Genomic DNA, 18,358 nt, shown 5'->3' with positions numbered 1-18,358 from the left:
TTTCTATAGGCAATACTTTGAAAAGTGAAAAGTTATACTTTTTCTCACCACCATAACCTCCAAATAACTTTTCATTAGGTTGTTTTATCCTTCCAGTGTTTATTATGCAAATATAAAAACACACAAACTGATTTTTAATACCAAATCAGCAGATTCAACATGCATATAACTTACCTATTATGCAAGCTATAGAGTATGTACTTCTATTCTCTTTGGGTCATATAATAATTATTTATCTTTCTTTATTGGTGAATCCCCAAATCCTACTTTATTGATGCAAAAGCTGTGGTGTTAAAATATTGTTTTGTGCCCTAACCGGTTTGGCTCAGTGGATAGAGCATTGGCATGTGGACTCAAGGGTCCCAGGTTCGATTCCGGTCAAGTGCATGTACCTTGGTTGCAGGCACATACCCAGTAGGGAGTGTACAGGAGGCAGCTGATCTATGTTTCTCTCTCATCGATGTTTCTAACTCTCTATCCCTCTCCTTCCTCTCTGTAAAAATCAATAAAATATAAAAAAAATTTTTTTTAAATAAAATAGTTTTGCTATATTAAAAGTTTACATAAAACCTAGGAACTTCTTGGCAATACAAAGAAATCTTCGTGTGAATATTCCCTTGGACAAGTGAGTATTGAGAGTAGATTCCTTAATGGATGGGGTCTCAGACCATTATTTTCTTATTACAAACTGCTCCTTTCTCTATGTATTCTTTTTTGAAACCCTTGCTTTTTGGGGAAAGAGTTTTGACTTCTTCCTCAGAGCACTTAAGTTTCCACATTTTTTTTGTCTATCCTTTCTCTTGTTATCTGACCCCTGCTCACCAACAGGAGTGCAAACAGCCTTGAAGGCATAATCAATTCAGCGAATTGCTGGTATCCAGATGTTAACTAAATCTGAAGATATGGGTTAAATTGGATGCCATTAAGATTTCTGCTATAGGTTTTTATAGCCTGTATTTCAGATATCATTTTTTTGTATTTTGCATAATGCTCTTTTATTATTAAACATGCATGGCTGATTTGCAAGTACCCAAAACTTCCTTCCCCCCTTTTTCTTCTGTCCAGAAAGAGCCCTTCTTCACGCCTAAGGCCAATCTATCCAACTTGACTGTTACTCTATGTGGGCCTTTAAATGACTTCTCTCCACTTCTTCAGCATCTTCACTCCACTCTTTATGGCAGGAGACGTATTTATTGTTCCCTGCCTATATTATTAGCAGCTATACTTATGTGTTACAGAGGGCAAAGACCACAGCGATATTGCTCACCATTATATGCCCTTGTCAGCACTTAAGAGTACTCAAGAATTTGTACAGGATATTAAAAATCAATTCTTTCCCATCTTTTACAGAACATGTCTACAAACCCATGCTTTGCTACTCCTACTTTTCTTCTTTTAAATAGCAAATTTCATTTGAGAACTGTCTATATTCACTACCCTTCAATTCCATACCTCATGGCCACTGCCCCTGGTCTACCACAATCTGGCTTCACTCCCCAACACTGTACTGAAACTGCTCTTTCTAAGGTCACTACCCATCACCTTGCCGTTATTCCCAACAGACACATTCGTTGCTTTCATACTCAACCTCTTTGTATTATTTGACACTGCTGACCTTAAAGCATTCTTTTACCTTGGCTTCCATGATGTAACACTCCCCTGGTATTAATCTCAATATACTTTACAGGAGCCTCTTTCTCTGTACTTAAAAGTAAAGTTCCAACAAGGTCTATCCCATGCCTTTCTCTTATTCTGTGTGTCCAAGAGGACTTTAAGGTCCATCTCTTTCATTCCCATTTTTGTGCTAATTACTCCCAAAACTATCATAGCTCAAACTGCTCTCCAAGATCTGAACACACATTGACAAATGAATGCTAGCTCTCTCTTGATTAAACTATAGATATTTCAAACTCAATAGGTTCAAAACTGAAATCTCCCTCCTGTGAAATGTATTCCTCCCTCCCCCCTACCCCTTGCCCACCCGCCACCTTGTCAAAAGGGTATTACTAGCCATCCAGATGCCCAAGTCAGAAACCTGGGATATAAAAATCTATGTATAGCAAGCTCCTTTTAAAGGAAAAAGGTACTATCTAGTGGTGCTAAGTATTCATATCACCAGGAAACTAAATTCTACTGTGGGAGAACAGATGGCTTATCTGGGTTTTTTAATCGAATAATTAAAGGCATCCATCAAAATCATCAAATTACTATGATTTATGATTGCCAAATAACCTTCTGATTACTAATTCCTCATACTTAGATAATGAGTAAAAGTGTGCTATATACCAAACATGAAATTAGCAATCACTGTGAAAATATTTTCTCCATTCTGAACTGAAAAATTAGTAGTATTCTAACATTAGAGTGAGTCACTTTTAATCTTAGATAGCTGGAATTAGTTCTCCACAGACTATTAACTTGAAGACCAACTGACTGTACTTTCAATAGCAAAGATCAAATTTTAAAGAGCATGTGCTATCTTCTTTTTAAATAGAGTGGTTACAGCACATATGCATTTAAAGTAAGAAATTGGCCCTAGCCAGTTTTCTCAGAAGTTAGAGCGTCAGCCTGCAGACTAAAGGATCCCAGGTTCAATTCCGGTCAAGGGCATATGCCCAGGTTGTGGGCTTGATCCCCAGTTGGGGGCATGCAGGAGGCAGTCAATCAATGATTCTTTCTCATCACTAATGTTTCTATCTCTCTCTCTCCTTCTCCCTTCCTCTTGGAGATCAATAAAAATATTTAAAAATTGTTTTTTAAAAAATAAATAAGAAATTGTGCTTACGTGTGATTCCAGTGTTTATAATTTTTTAAAATCACATGACTATGAACTGTAAACCAATTAATTCATCTGGTGCTCAACAAATATGAATCTGATTAACACTGAAATAACAACTATGTTATATATACTTGTTGAGATAAAATTATTTTTGATGAACAATTAAGTTGTTCAGGATAATTTTGATTATATATAATATTTGCCTTATGTACTGGCTTAAAACTTAATCTGCTGTACATTTTATTATATATAAGTTATACATCAATTAAAAATAAAAACTAAACCTTATCAGAAATGAAATTCTACTGTGCCAATACTCAATTTCTTAATTCAGTGCTTAAAAAAATCTGAGAAGCCCAGCCAGCGTAGTTCAGTGGATGAACATCGACCCATGAACCAAGAGGCCCCTGGTTTGATTCCCAGTCAGGGCACATTCCTGGGTTGTGGGCTCAATCTCCAGTGGTGGGCTGCAGGCCGCCGCCAACTAATGATGTTTCTCTCATGGATGTTTCTATCTCTCTATCCCTCACCCTTCCTCTCTCTAAAAAAAAATAAAATCAATGAAAACATATTTTTAAAAATCTGAGAAAAAGAATTTTGGGTTAGAATAGTAATAAAAAGCAGACAAACACATAGACTATAAGTATCTCATATTCCTGATTCTTTTGGTAAACAACATGCATTGTTTTACCTTCAAAGATAACTATTGCTGCAATATTAATATTTAACAATCAAATATTAAAGCTACTGCACTTAATGATAACTTATTAAGCTTATATCAACAGAGTACACTTTGTTAGATGAAAATAAACATTGATGCCTAAAATCAAAGGAAATTAATAAAAGTAGACATAACGTAGGTTAATCTTTCTTCATATTTAGTACCTGAAAAAGAAACTACATCTAAGAGCTTAACTACTATGAGACGTGGTACAGAACTGAATTTTTAGATTAAAAGATATACAGTTTTGAATTTAAATGGAAATTTTAAAACTTGAGAATTTGAACTAAGAACAGTAACAACTTCTCTCCAGTTCTAAAAGATCTCCACACATATTCTAATATCAGAGACATGTGTGCTACAATTAAGCACTGAGATCGTTAAAAGTAATATCTGATGCTATACTTCCTAAATTTCTTAAGTAATGCTATCAACTAACACTTGTATCACACTTCACAGTTAAAACTGTACACCGTACAGTTCATGTACAGTCGTCATAAACTAAAAGGTAGGCAGAGCAGAACTGTGATCCCCATTATGCAGATTCAGATTTCAAGACTCAGGGATGTTGGGTTTTTGCACCAAAGATCACACAACTAGCAAAGAGCAGAATCAGTACTCAAAATCTAGGTCTCCTGCCAATGATTTTTTTTCTCATGCCATGCCACTTTACACTTACAGAGGCAGCAGTGTACGCGGATAAAAACACAGCACAGGACTGTCAGTCTGAAGACTAGGCTTCAAATGCCTTTTTAAGTTAGAAATGGAATTTTTATTCTATGGAGGACACACAGGCTGTTACTTATTATTCTCAGAAGCATTTATTAGACATGTATCTGCCTGTGTTGTTACCAAGCAGTGACAGCGGCATCCTCCAAGCTCAAATCTCTATTTATTGCTTATCTTGTGGAAACGAGGAGAGAAGAGGCAGAAGGTTTAGTAGTTGCAGACTATATAAACCTACGTAGCTACGAAGTCATGATTTTTAAAACTATACTCCAATTCACCTGACAACTTGAAACCTAAAATAAATAAATAAATAAATAATTCGCTTTACAAACTTCTGGAATGTAATTTTTCAGGGAATATGACATAGGAACATGTTTCACTCACCGCTGGGGGAGGAGTCTGTCATTGGCCAGGTAGCCTGGCTTGTGAACCTCTTTGTTATGGTCTCCATACTTGGCTTGGACAGCATAGGACGCCAGGAGGACTGCGGTCTCTGGTGGGCAATAGATCTCATCATTTAAGATAGCTTCTTTAACTTGCAAGAAGAAGAGTCTCTGGGTTATTTCTTGAATTAATTCCTCAGAAACATCTTCAGGAAAGAATTTAGCTCTAAATTTGAACTGTAAAGGATTCTCTTTTTTAACATCTTGCTGTGTCACCTGGAACAGTAATTTAAGTATAATCAACAAAAATCTTAAGTTCAAAATAACTGAATCTAGTCACATCAAATTCTTTCTAGAAGTAGGATGTAAAACAGCAATAAGATTCTAAATCTGTTAGATTCTAAACCTGTAAAAAATATATGAGAAAAGATTCTATGCTCACAAAGATGACCTATAACTCACAGATCCTATCTGGTAACCAAACTGAAACTTCTCCTGAGAAGCTTATGCTACAAATGTTTAAATCAAAATCAGTACTGTTATACAGTACATGTTAATAATATTTCCTATATTGTCAATTTTCAAATAGAAAAAGTGGATGTTTCTTTTTCTAAGATAAGCTGATGGTACCTTATTCAATTAAAAAGCATGACAACTTTAATGATCCAGAGATAACTACAAAAGGAGGCCTGATCAGTACCTAAGCTTTTCTGACACAAATTCAAGATAATTAACCTCAGAGTAGCCTAACTATTAGTTAACTAAAGGCCCAGCGTGCGATTGAAATTGCGCAAGGAGGTGCCCCGTGGGGGGCCAGGACCCGGGTCTGATTCGCACTCCGAGAGGGGCTGGAACCCATGCCTGACTCGCAGCGTCCCCCAGCCACCCTGCCTGTGTCCGCTCCAGGGCCGCCCGAGCCGCTGCACCAGCTCGGGCTGCACCAGCTCGGGCAGGGCCGTATCCCCTCCCGGCTTTCAAGCAGCTGCGGCTGCTGCTGATCAGGCCCTCCCCTCCTCCAGAGCAGGCGCGTGGAGGCCCCTGCCGCTCCATCCCCAACGCTGCGCATGCAACCTCCTCCTATCCGGTGGACCCATTATGGCGTCCTGGTTAGTTAGCATATTTCTCTACCATCCAATCTAATAAAAGAGAAACATGGTAAGTAGCGTACAACCACTACCCTTCCCATTGGCTAATCAGGGCAATATGCAAATTAACTGCCAGCCAAGATGGCGGCCGGCAGCCAGGCAGCTTGACACTAACATGAGGCTTGCTTGCTTCAGTGATGGAGGACTCCAATGTTCCCCGCTTGCAGCTGCTGGCCTCTGAGCTGCAACTCTAAGCAACTATGTAACAAAATATAGAAGCTAAACAAAACCCCAGAAACCTGCTTTAGTCTACTGTGCTTCAGCAGGATCGCAACGTTGTAAGCAAAGGCCAGAAACCTACTTTCAGCAGTGGAGGCCTAAGAGCTGGAGCCAAGCCTCAAAGCTAAAGCTGGCCCAGAATAAAAAAAGAAAAAAGAAAAAAAGGAGCAGTTGGAAGCTTCAGTCACCCCCAGCCTGAAAACAGCCCTCAGCCCCTCACCCAGACAGGCCAGGCACCCCAGTGGGGACCCCCACCCTGAAGGGTGTGTGACCAGCTGCAAACAGCTATCATCCCCTCACCCAGGCTGGCCAGGCACCCCAGTGGGGACACCCCCCCTGAAGGATGTGTGACCAGCTGCAAACAGCCATCATCCCCTCACCTAGGCTGGCCAGGCACCCCAGTGGGGACCCCCACCCTGATCCAGGACACCCTTCAGGGCAAACCAGCCGGCCCCCACCCGTGCACCGGACCTCTACCCTATATAGTAAAAGGGTAATATGCTTCCCAGCACCGGGATCAGCGGAGTCGAGAGGCCTCCCGGCACCAGGATCAGCGTGACAGGGGGCAGCACCCAAACTCCCTGATCGCCCTGCGGCTCTGTGTGTGACAGGGGGCGGGGCCACAACCTCCCTATCCGTCCTGCTCTGTTTGTGACAGGGGAAGGCGCCCCAACCCCCTGATCAGCCCTGCTTTGTGCCTGATAGGGGGGAGCTCCCCAACCCCCTGATCGCCCTGCGGCTGTGTGACAGGGCGCGGCGCCCCAATCCCCTGATCGGCCCTGCTCTGTGTGTGACAGGGTGCAGCGCCCCAACCCCCCCTCGCCCCCCAAGGGCCCTGCTCTGTGTGTGATGGGGTAGAGCCATAACCTCCCATCTGCCCTGCCCTGAGTGTGAGAGTGGCGGCGCCCCAACTCCCTGATGGGCCCTGCTCTGTGCGTGACAGAGGGTGGCACCGCAACCTCCCCATTGACCCTGCCTTGAGTGTGACAGGGGACGGTGCCCCAACCCCCCAATCGGCCCTACCCTGAGCGTTACTGAGGGTGGCATCACAACCTCCCGATCGCCCTGCTCTGTGCATGACAGGGGGCGGCGCCCCAACTCCCCAATCAGCCCTGCTCTGAGCCCGACCAGGGGCTGCACCTAGGGATTGGGCCTGCCCTCTGCCACCCGGGAGCAGGCCTAAGCCAGCAGGTCGTTATCTCCCGAGGGGTCCCAGACTGCGAGAGGGCACAGCCCGGGCTGAGGGACCACCCCCTCCCCCACTGAGTGCACAAATTTTTGTGCACCGGGCCTCTAGTATATATATATTTATTCATTCCCATTATACATACTTTACCTTTTTATTTAGTTTAAGCCATGTAGAATAACCTTTGCTGTCCACATACTGCAGCCCAAAAAACCAGACCTCACGCAAACCAACTGTTTTCACCACCTTAAAAAAAAAAAAAAAGTCAATTTCAGTTCTACATTCATACTTTAACTATGGCACTATATTTCAAAAGAAAAACAGAACCACATAGGTATTACAGGTATACACCTTTGCTATAGAGAAGCTCTTTCCTAAATTTAACATATTAATTAGAGGAACATTTCCTAAAAGTTAAATTCAGGTTTGTATATTAAATTTGATAGTGTCAATTCAATCCTATTTGATCCATTTTTTAATACCTCCTTTTTCCTGCTCACTCCCATCATGATCCCAACAGATAACAAGAGTCTAGGGAAACAGGTACAGAACTGCCGTAATCCCATTTTCCTATTTCAATTTACCCCCATAAGAAATGCAGGCTGGTGCAGTCACTGTGGAAAAGAGCATGAGGTTCCTCAAAAAAACTAAAAAAATGGAACTGCCTTATGACCCAGCAACCTCACTTCTGAATATTTATCCAAAGAAACCCAAAACACTAATTTGAAAAAGAATTTATGCACCCCTCGGCTCAATCTACCCTCACAACTACACGACTGGTTAAGGCAAGGCAAAAACAGTACCACTTTGGTGACAGGAGTCACTGCAAACATTTAAATGCCACGCTCCCGGTATTCCAGCGGGTGCTTTCACCGCCCCATTCTTCCCTTCACTCACCACTGTATGCTCTTCCCTCACTGAGCAAGAAACCATTACTGGAACATGCCGTGTAGTTTACCCTTCTACGGCTTTGCTCATGCTTTTTCTTCTGCCTAGAATGTTCCTTCTGTACTTTTACCACCTGTTGAATAATTTATTCCTCAAGGTTCAGCTCAACTGACATACCTTCTGTGAATTAAGCTCTCCTATTATCCAGAGAAAATGAATCACTTGTCCCTTGACGTTTCCATGGTACTCACCTATCCTAGAACATTTACTGTATCGTATCATAATTAACTGAATTAGCAGTATATCTATTTATTTTCCTTGACTGTTTAAAATTACGGACAGAGATTATTTGCCTTATTTATCTTAATATACATGTCATCTCAAAGAATGATTAGCCTGAGGTAGGCACTCAAAAGTATTAAGAGTAAATAAAGTGGTGAGCTAGGTCCCACAGGATTGTCCCAACACTTAGCATAGCATATTTTTTAAAATCTATATTTAAAATAAAATGAGGGAATAGAGTTGGAGGAGCTGAGAGTTTGTTAACATTTTAAAAGCTTTACAGAAAGAGTCAACAATAGTTCTTAAGTGATAAATATTCTTGTTTTTTTATTATTAAATCTAAAAGCATGCCAGGCTTGTGGTTTCGATATAGCAAACTGAACCCTTTAGTTCACTTTCCCTCTCTTGAAAAATTTCACTGAAATGATACACACAAAATTAAAAATAGGAAAATCACTTAACTGTGTTAAGGAAGGTTACCATAAAAAAAACACACACACACACAGAGAAATTTCTGGATGATGTGGCATATAAAAACTCATACTGATGCAAAAGTTAATCAATGCCAAACAACAAAACTTTAACGCGGACAAAGAAGACCAGATAATCTAACTTTGGCAAAATAAAGTTTGTCCCAACAGAGCCATAGCAAACATTCCAGCTCGGAGTGGCAGAGGTAGGGAATTTACCCAGGTCAAGAGCAACAGACAGCTGTGCATTCAGGTAGCTGGCCTATGCTGTTGCCCCAGGCTTTGTGTGATTCTAAATAAAGGGTATTTGCCACAGCAGGCAGCAGGGACAGTACCTTAACTTTAGACTATGACAACAAACACCAGGAAGAGCAAGAGAGCTCAGCTGTGCAGTTCCTGAGGAGGCCTTGTATTTTCAGCAGCTCTTTGCCTACTTCTGGAAATGTTCTCAGAAACTTTCGATTACACACCTTTCAAGGTGGGGCAAAAGTAGGTTTCCAGTTGTGAGCACACAAAACAGTGTTTTTTTCTTGTGTTGTAAGTATTATATTATTTTCCATATGAATTATAAACCTACTTTTGCCCCACCTTGTGTAAGTAAAAAAATGCTTGGGCACATAACTACAATACATGAATATTCATAAATTATACACATGCTGTCACACATGTACTAGTCCAGTGATGGCGAACCTTTTGAGCTCGGGGTGTCAGCATTTTGAAAAACCCTAACTTAACTCTGATGCCATGTCACATATAGAAATTTTTTGATATTTGCAACCATAGTAAAACAAAGACTTATATTTTTGATATTTATTTTATATATTTAAATGCCATTTAACAAAGAAAAATCAACCAAAAAAATGAGTTCGCGTGTCACCTCTGACACGCGTGTCATAGGTTCGACATCACTGTACTAGTCTATATAATAAAAGCCTAAGTGACCGTTACAACAGAACAACTGAAACAACCAGTCTATGATGCGCACTGACCACCAGGGGGCAGATGCTCAATGCAGGAGCTGCCCCCTGGTGGTATGTTCCCACAGGGGGAGCGCTGCTCAGCCAGAAGCTAGGCTCATGGCTGGCAAGCACGGTGGCCACAGCAGGAGCCTCTCCTGACTCCATAGCAGCAGGCACAGTGGGCCGGGATGAGCGAGAGTGGCGCGGCATCTGGCCCCAATTCAGGCTCCTCCCTGGCCGCCTGCCAACTGGCACACTGCTACATCCCAAGGAATCCCAGACTTCGAGAGGGATCCAGACTGCGAGAGGGTGCAGGCCGGGCTGAGAGCTCCCCCCTCCCCATGCACGCATTTCATGCACCGGGCCTCTACTATATTATAAAGCACATATTTTTAAAATAATTTGAAAGAGGAAAGACAAAAATATAATTTTTTTTTTGCATCCTAACAAATCATATTGGACACTCCTTGGGGTATGAACACACTACTTTAATCCCACAGGTAGAGGCTGGAAGAGGAGGCTAGTGAAGGAAGAGTCAGCAGGGAGCAAAGAACCATAAGCACTCAACTAGAGTCCCTCCACACAACAGCTGGCCTCAAACCAATGTCATCAGAAGAGAGACTGCTAAGGTGGACTCATGTAGCTCTGTACTCTTACTTGAGAGGACCCCTAACTCTAGATTTGCTCCAGGAGGGACCCTGAGTGCACCTACCTGCCAGCTCACCCCATTACTCACTATACCCAAGTAAAGCCTGCTTTTAAATCCGTGTATTCTTGGATCAAGAGAATTTGTCAGGAAATAGAACAGCAGTTATAAGAATTAACTGTCGAGCCCGGCCGATGTTCGCTCAGTGGTTGAATGGTCAACCCATGAACCAGGAGGTCAGGGTTTGATTCCCGGTCAGGGCACATGCCCAGGTTGTGGGCTCGATCCCCATTGGGGTGGGGAGGGCGCATGCTAGACGCAGATCGAGGATTCTCTCTCATCACTGATCTATCTCTCTCTCCCTCTCCCTTCCTCTCTGAAATCAATAAAAACATATTTTAAAAAATTTTTTAAAGAATTGTTGAGAGAGCCCAAACAGATAACAATACTCCTTAATCTAGACCTCCATTTACAACATGTACATATGTGTGTGCTGTATGTATGTATGTAAAATACTGTTCTGTGTACTTTACATGAAGTCCCAATTAATTCTCACAACCTTCAAAGGGAGTGAGGCTATCACCATCCTAACTGACAAAGGAGAAAAATGAGGCAAAGACGGGAATCTGTCCGAAGTCGAACGGCTGTAGTCAGGACTCCAAAGCAGGCAGATGTGGCTCCAGAGCCCATGTTTCAAACTGCTACACGCTCTTGCACCAAATAAATGGGGTTTCCTTTTCCCTGGTATCCAAACTAAAACAATTCTGCTTAATAAAACACAAATATTTTATTTTTCAGTATCAATACCAAAAAGGCCCACTAGCTGGCTAGTGTTTGGCTACCACAAGCATTTCATTAATTACGTAAATAACATTTCAACTTGCTATGAAGTACAATAAATGCTAACTCTATTTACATTTTTATTTCAAATAAAGGTAGGCTGTATGTGTACAAACAGAAGGCCTACAAGAATCAACAAAGTGGGTATTAGTTCACAAGATATTAGTTCATTATGTATGGTGAATGCAGCTGCTTATCATTTTGTTATAAAATTTGGGCACTCACACACAAAAAGAGCCTTTCACCTTCCAAAAAGACTTTCTCGGGGCTATCAAGATCTTAATCACCTAACCAGGAGATTAAGTATACCACTTTGTCAAGGAAAGGAACAACTTTCCAGGAATTTTAAATTTTTATTTCATTGTATTTATTTCATTGATATTTGTATATGATAAAATGACACCTAGTAAAACCAAGGTATGTGATTGGTTATTTATTGCTGTAATGCAAAAAACTCACCCCCATTCTCTCAAGCAGCGATTTTCAACCTTTATCATGGTACACATAAACTAATTATTAAAATTCTGTGGCACACAAAAAAATATATTTTTTGCCAACCTGACATAAATATAGGTATACTTATTTTACTTATTGATTTGAGAGAGGAAGGAAAGAGTGAGAAACTTTGATTTGCCGTTCCACTTATTTATGCATTTTTTGATTGATTCTTTTATGTACCCTGACAGCGGATGAAACCCACAACCTTGGCATATGGACACGACACTCTAAGCAACTGAGCTACCTCACCAGGACAAAATAGATGTAATTTTGGCTCATTCACACTGGATAGCTCTTGTTGTGTTGGCTGTTGTCATTTTTTATTTGACAACCTAAGGAGAAAGAGGTCAGTGCCCCTGACCAAATAGTCCGGTATTGCATGTCTTTAAAAATCGCTGCTCTAAGGTCACATTAGTCTGACCACAGACTGTTGCTCTTGCACATACTAAAAGTTTATGCGAAAGTTAGAAATCTCAGGCCATGGAAAATATATCACTTTCCTCCTCTTTGCAATCATCCATTCACCTTTATCACTTGACCCCAGGGCACCAATCCCGTTTCTCCTTTCCTCAATAAAATTTGATTACTTGAACATTACATACAGCATCACCTAGGGAGCTTAAATTAAAAAACAAAACAAAAAACTAATGGTTTAAAGTAGGCACCACATAATTAAATCAGGATCTCTGGAGGCAGTTTCCAAGTATTGACTTTTCTTTTTTTAAGGCCAGAAGGGACTCAAATGTGCACTCAGGAGAGAAAGAAGACAAGATCGTAATCCAAGTTCCTTAACATGACATCCATGCGCTAACTCCAGGCTAACAAATAAGCCACTAATCTCCTGTTAGGTGCCTTACAGCCTCTAATTCCCGTCTTTGCTACTGCCATCCCCGCTATCTAGTGCGCCCATCCCACTTTGTAAATGTCTGAATTCCTTTTAGTCTTCATTACAATGATTTGCATAGCAGATATTAAATAAATACCTGCTAACAGTTATTTTTAAAAAATCCGACTCCTCAAATCTAGGAATGAGAAGAGGATCTCTACAGCTATTCAACATACCTGAATAGGTACTGTGAAAAGTTCCAGTGCTACAATGTGCTTATCAGTAAAGGTATAGAAAAACACAGAAGTGCAATAGCATACACACTATGGTGTCAAAAGTTGCATATTTCATGTGGTTAATGATACCTGGTCAAAAAGTTGTTTGCCAGTTGTATTGGGCTGGATGGCAAATTCCAGCTCAGCGTCCATCGTGGTTACTCTCACGTTGATCTGTAATAAGGAAAAAGAATAGTCAGTAGGAAAGAAAATACACTTATTAAGTATTAGGCAGGAGAAAATACTTTTATCTGATTTCTAAAATAAAGTGATATAAAATGCAGACAGTAAAGAACAATTCCATAATTGCACCTCATCGTTTCTTTGATAAAGTAATAAGGTTTGATTTTAATCACAGGAAATCTTAAATCTACTTGCAAAACAAAGACCTTATGAAGTCTTCTTTTAAGAACATTTACTGAATACCTAACGTATACTAGTCACTAGGCCATGAGCTTCCCATATTCCCATTTAGCCCCAGCAATACTAGGAGGTATGTTCATTTCCACAGAAACTGAAAGAGTTCCAATATTTGGCCATCGACACATGGATATCAAAGGCAGAGCAGGCATTTAAACTGAGGTATAACTCGAAATTCTTTGAATGTCATTCATTATCTCATATTTCTTTAAACACAAAAATCAGTTTTATTTATACTGAAAATGTATTCTTCACTTTATAAAAAGCATTCATCGAATGCCCTTTGCTAGATTCTATTTTATACTCTAATTTGTTTTGTGTAAACACCTTTCTAGCTGGATTATCTCACCAAGAATGTAACATGCCTTCTTAGCCAAAATAATTTTAACTCCAGAGTGGCATCTTTACTGAGAATTCACCATGATGTGGTACAAATATATCTTTTAAACTTTAACTCCACTATTAGAACTCTAAATCAGACTTATTTTCTTACATGTTTTACTCATTCTAACAACCACGATCTCTATACATATAGACCCTCTACCTTCTCCAATCAAATAAATCTTATAGATCGTTTCTTCTTTAAAGTAATATCTATTAGGAACTATTGTTACACATAAAACAATACATGTAAGATATGTAAACAATGAACCATAATAAAATCAAACCAATTGTGACATAATACATATTTGGTCTTCATCTTGGGTCTTGACAAAGCTCCTAAAACCCCTGGAAGTTCCTGAGTGACAGATGTGAGGAACATCTTTTGTTATTCATAATAAGCCCCTTTCATCCAACCAGAGTTTATGCTAATGACTTGACTCCAGAAGGCTGGCTCCTAGACAGCTTCAGGGTGGGGAGTGGTAGCCAGAGAAACCATCCATGTGATTAGAGGAACCAACCATGTGATTAGAGCCACTCACCCCAACCTCCAGGGAGAAGAGACAATGGGATCTGAGCTTATCATCAATGGCCCGTGATTTAATCAATCATGCCTACATAATGAAACTTTCATAAAAATCCTCAAGGAAGGGGGGTTCAGCGAGTTCTGAGTTGGTGAGTGCAACCACATACAAAGAAGAGGGTGCATCCAAATTTGACAAGTACAGAAGCTCCTGAGCTCAGGACTGTTCTGGACCACACCCTACCTTCTTCCTCTTCATCTGTATCTTTCATTTGTATCCTTTACAATATCCTCTATATTAACCAGTAACAATAACTTAAGTGTTTCCCTGAATTCCGTGAGTTATTATAACAAATTATAGGAACTGATGAGGGGATCATGGAAATCCCCAATTTGTAACCAAATTAGACAGGGCTACTGCTTATTTTTCTAATTGGGTTGTCTTTTCTTACTCCTGTGTCGGAAATCTTTATGTATCCTAGATACTTTGTCAGTTATTTTTGTTGCAAAAATTTTTTTCTCCAAGTTTGTCATTCTACTTTATAAATTGCCCTTCTTTCTGGTAAACACATCCTTAATTTTAATATTGAATTTATCAATGTTTTTGTGCACATTTAAGAAATATTTCTCTACTCTGGAATTATGAAAATATTAACTAATCAGCATACAATTAATATATTTCCTACTAAAGTTTTATCATAAGCTGTCTTCAATAATTTTTGCTTACGATTTGAAGTAGAGGTACAATTTCATTTTTTAATCCCCATAAGGATAAAGACTACTCTTTCACAAATCAAATGTCTATAGGTATGCATCTGATTTTGTGCTAATTCTGTTGCATTTAACTATTCTGCCAATATCGTACTGTCTTGATTACTATATCTTTAAATAAGTCTTTATATCTGGTAGAGCAAGTCTCCCCTCATTATCTTCAGAACTGTCTTAGCTATTCTTGGCACTTTGTTTTTGCTCTTGACTTCATATGAAATTGTAAACTTTTCATTATAAATAATAATCATTACTCTATCATGCTTTAAACTGAAACTACACTAAGTTCATTTTTACAACAGATTCTCTTGGAGGAGAAATGACATCTTTTAAAAACTGACTCTTCTATTCATGACTATGGTTCTCTCTATGCATTAATTTAAGTCTTCTTCAATATCTTTCCAAAAGAGTATTAAAAATCACATTAATCATTTGCTAGATATCTTTCCCCTAGTTCATTATAATTTTGTAGCTATTATAAATACAGGTCCACCGTTTCTTGATATCCTAAAAACACTGAAAACTGAAGTTTATTAGCTAATTTCTAGCAAAAATTTGACATGGAGCAATGTGACTAATTAGTGAATTAATTCATCCTATTTCAAATGAATATTCGTGCACTGACCTACAGAAGTATTAACGTTTTTGAGGTAATGCAAAGACGTCAATGGAAGTTTCATGATATAATGGCATTTACACATAAATACAGCATATTCACCTTTCTAAAATCTAAAATATCGCAAACAGTGAAACTCATCTAGCATAAGGGATTCAAATTCAGGACTGTGAAAATGAAAAATATCTTTCCAATTTTTTTTCTGGTTTTGCTTCTGTAGAAATGCAATTTATTTTTATAACGATCCTTTTGTGAGTTCCCTTGCCAACTGTTATAATGAGCCTGTAAATCTGTTTATATAAACCAGGGGCCAAAAAACTTTTTCTGTAAAGGACCAAAGAGTAAATATTTTAAGCTTTGCAGACTATACAGTCTGCTGCATCTACTCAACTATGCTGCTATAGCAACAAAGCAGTTATCCTATATAACTGCTGCCGTCACCGCTGCTGTGCTTGCCAGCCCTGAGCCGGGCTTCTGGCTGTGCGGCGCTCCCCCTGTGGGAGCGCACTGATCACCAGGGGGAAGCTCCTGCATTGAGCGTCTGCCCCCTGGTGGTCAGTGTGTGCCATAGTGACCAGTCGTTCCACCACTGGGTCGATTTGCATATTAGCCTTTTGTTATATAGGACTAGAGGTCCGGTGTATGAAAATTTGTGCACTAGGTGGGGATTCCCTCAGCCCGGCCAGCCCCTCTAACAGTCCAGGAGCCCTCAGGGGATGTCCTACTGATGGTTTAGGCCCGCTCCCCAAAGGAGGCGACTGGGCCAATCATGAGGTCAGGGGAAGGCACCGCCCCCATCACCCCGCCACTGCTGCTGCCTCTGGCCTCCCTCTGTGGGAGGTGACGGAGCCGATCAGAGGAAGGCGCTGCCCCCATCACCCCGCTGCTGCTGTCACTGCCAGTCGCCGTGGGGTGACTCGTGGACTTAAATCTGTATACTATAGTTGAAAATATTAATATCTATTTATGTTGGTGGAATTACTACAGAGCTTTTTCCAACATGTTATTCACTAAAATTTGTTAAAAATAAGTTATTAATAACAAAAAATAACCTTTTAATTATAAGCAAATCTTGCTTAAAAGCATTTTAAAATTAACAGTGTTAATTTTCACATATTATATACGGACCAGAAATTTGTCTGTTAAATCCAAAATCTGTAAAATTGAGTCAGTTCAATCCCAGCGGTTACAGTCAGTTAAATCACATTAGGTCCAAAAAATACAGGGTTTTTCAAAGAGCAAAAGTTTTTAATTTTGATGAAATCCAGTATTTTTAAATGATTCAAACATTCTGTGTTCTATAAGAAACTCTGCCTACTCCAAGGTTGCAAAAACGTTTTCTTATGTCTTCTAGCAGTTTTATAATATGGGCTTTTGAATTTTGGTCCATGATCCACTTAGAGCTAACTTTTTGTGTATAATATGGGATAAAGGTTAATGTTTGTTTTATTGTATGGATAACTTTTTGTTCCAACACTATTTGTTGGAAATAATTTCCCCATTGAATTGTGTGATAATCTTGTTGAAAGCATAATAATATCTTCATCATAATATATATTGTTTCACTGATCCTATTTCAACAATATCACACTTTCTTATTTTCATAGCTTGTGAATAAGCATTAAAATTCAGGAGTGTTAAATTTTCCAACTTGATTCTTTTTCAAAATTGCTTTAGCTATTGCGTCCCCATTTTCCTCTCCTTTGCCCACTTTGCCCACCTCCACCTAGCCCCTATCCCCCTTTCCCTCTGGCTATCACCACACTGTTGCTTGCTTGGGGCAGTGGGCACACGATGCAGTGTGCAGATGATATTTTGTTGAGTTTGTACACTTGAGACTTGTATGGTTTTGGGAGCCAATGTCACATCAATAAATTCAATTAATAATAATAAAAGAAACATAAAAACTTGCTTTAGCTATTCCATATAAATTTTGGTTTGGCACTTCCATAAACATTTCACAACCAGCTAGTCAATTTTAGTTAAAGAAGCCTACTGGGATTTAAATGACTGAAAGTGTACTCAATCTACCATTGCATTTAAGGAGAACTGACATCTTAATGTTTTCCAGACATACCTGGACAATATATACTTTTTTGTGCATTTTAAGTCTTTAATTTCTCAGTTTTCAGTATAGAGATCTTGCACCCTTTCTATAAATTTATTTTTAAGTATTTTATATCTTTGATGCTACTGCAAATGATTTTTCAAATTTTACTGCTAGTATATAACAAAGACAACTGATTTTTAGTAATATAACCTCTGTCCAACAATCTTAAATTCAGTTATTAGTTCTAGTAGCTGTTCTTTCTGAAGATTTTCTACATAAACAATCATTCATCATCTGAAAATAGAAAAATTTACTTCTTCCTTTTTCATGGCTATGACTTTTATTTCTTTATATTCTTCTTTCCCTCAAACAGTAAATGAACATACCTGCTGAGTCTTTAAAGTAATTCCAAAGCGATATCCATGCCAGAAAATTCCGATAATTATAACCAATAATTTTTTTGAAAGGTAATTGGCCAAAAGAAAATTACAAAAATACAACAACAACCCAATTTTCTTTAAGAACATTTATCCTTAAATAAAATATCTAAGACTATCTAATGCCAGCATAGGTATCATGAGTATCAAAATCAGAATTATGAACTCTGGCCGGTTCTCAGTGGTTAGAGCATCAGTCCTCGGACCGAAGGGTCTCGGGTTCAATTCTGGTAAAGAGCACGTACCTCGGTTGCAGGAGCACACAGGGAGGCAACTGATCAATGTGTCTCTCTCACGCTGATCTCTCTCTCTCTCTC

At 39.5% G+C, this 18,358-nt stretch overlaps 1 protein-coding gene across 2 annotated transcripts in view; it reads right to left on the bottom strand.

The window, feature by feature from the left end:
• Positions 1–18,358, bottom strand: part of RDX (radixin) — a 93,946-nt gene that overhangs the window by 57,807 nt on the left and 17,781 nt on the right. For both annotated transcript variants that reach the window (XM_081098777.1, XM_081098776.1), the window contains exons 3-5: positions 12,937–13,020; positions 7,313–7,408; positions 4,614–4,888 (exon numbers count right to left, since the gene is read on the bottom strand). In XM_081098777.1, coding sequence (XP_080954903.1) covers positions 4,614–4,888; positions 7,313–7,408; positions 12,937–13,020 — 455 coding nt within the window. The remainder of the gene's footprint in view (positions 1–4,613; positions 4,889–7,312; positions 7,409–12,936; positions 13,021–18,358) is intronic.

The sequence above is a fragment of the Myotis nattereri genome (assembly GCF_964212035.1).
Source record: "Myotis nattereri genome assembly, chromosome: 9".
NCBI classification, from domain to species: domain Eukaryota; kingdom Metazoa; phylum Chordata; class Mammalia; order Chiroptera; family Vespertilionidae; genus Myotis; species Myotis nattereri.
Note: the sequence above shows the minus strand (reverse complement) of the source record. Positions and strands in the feature narration are given on the sequence as shown.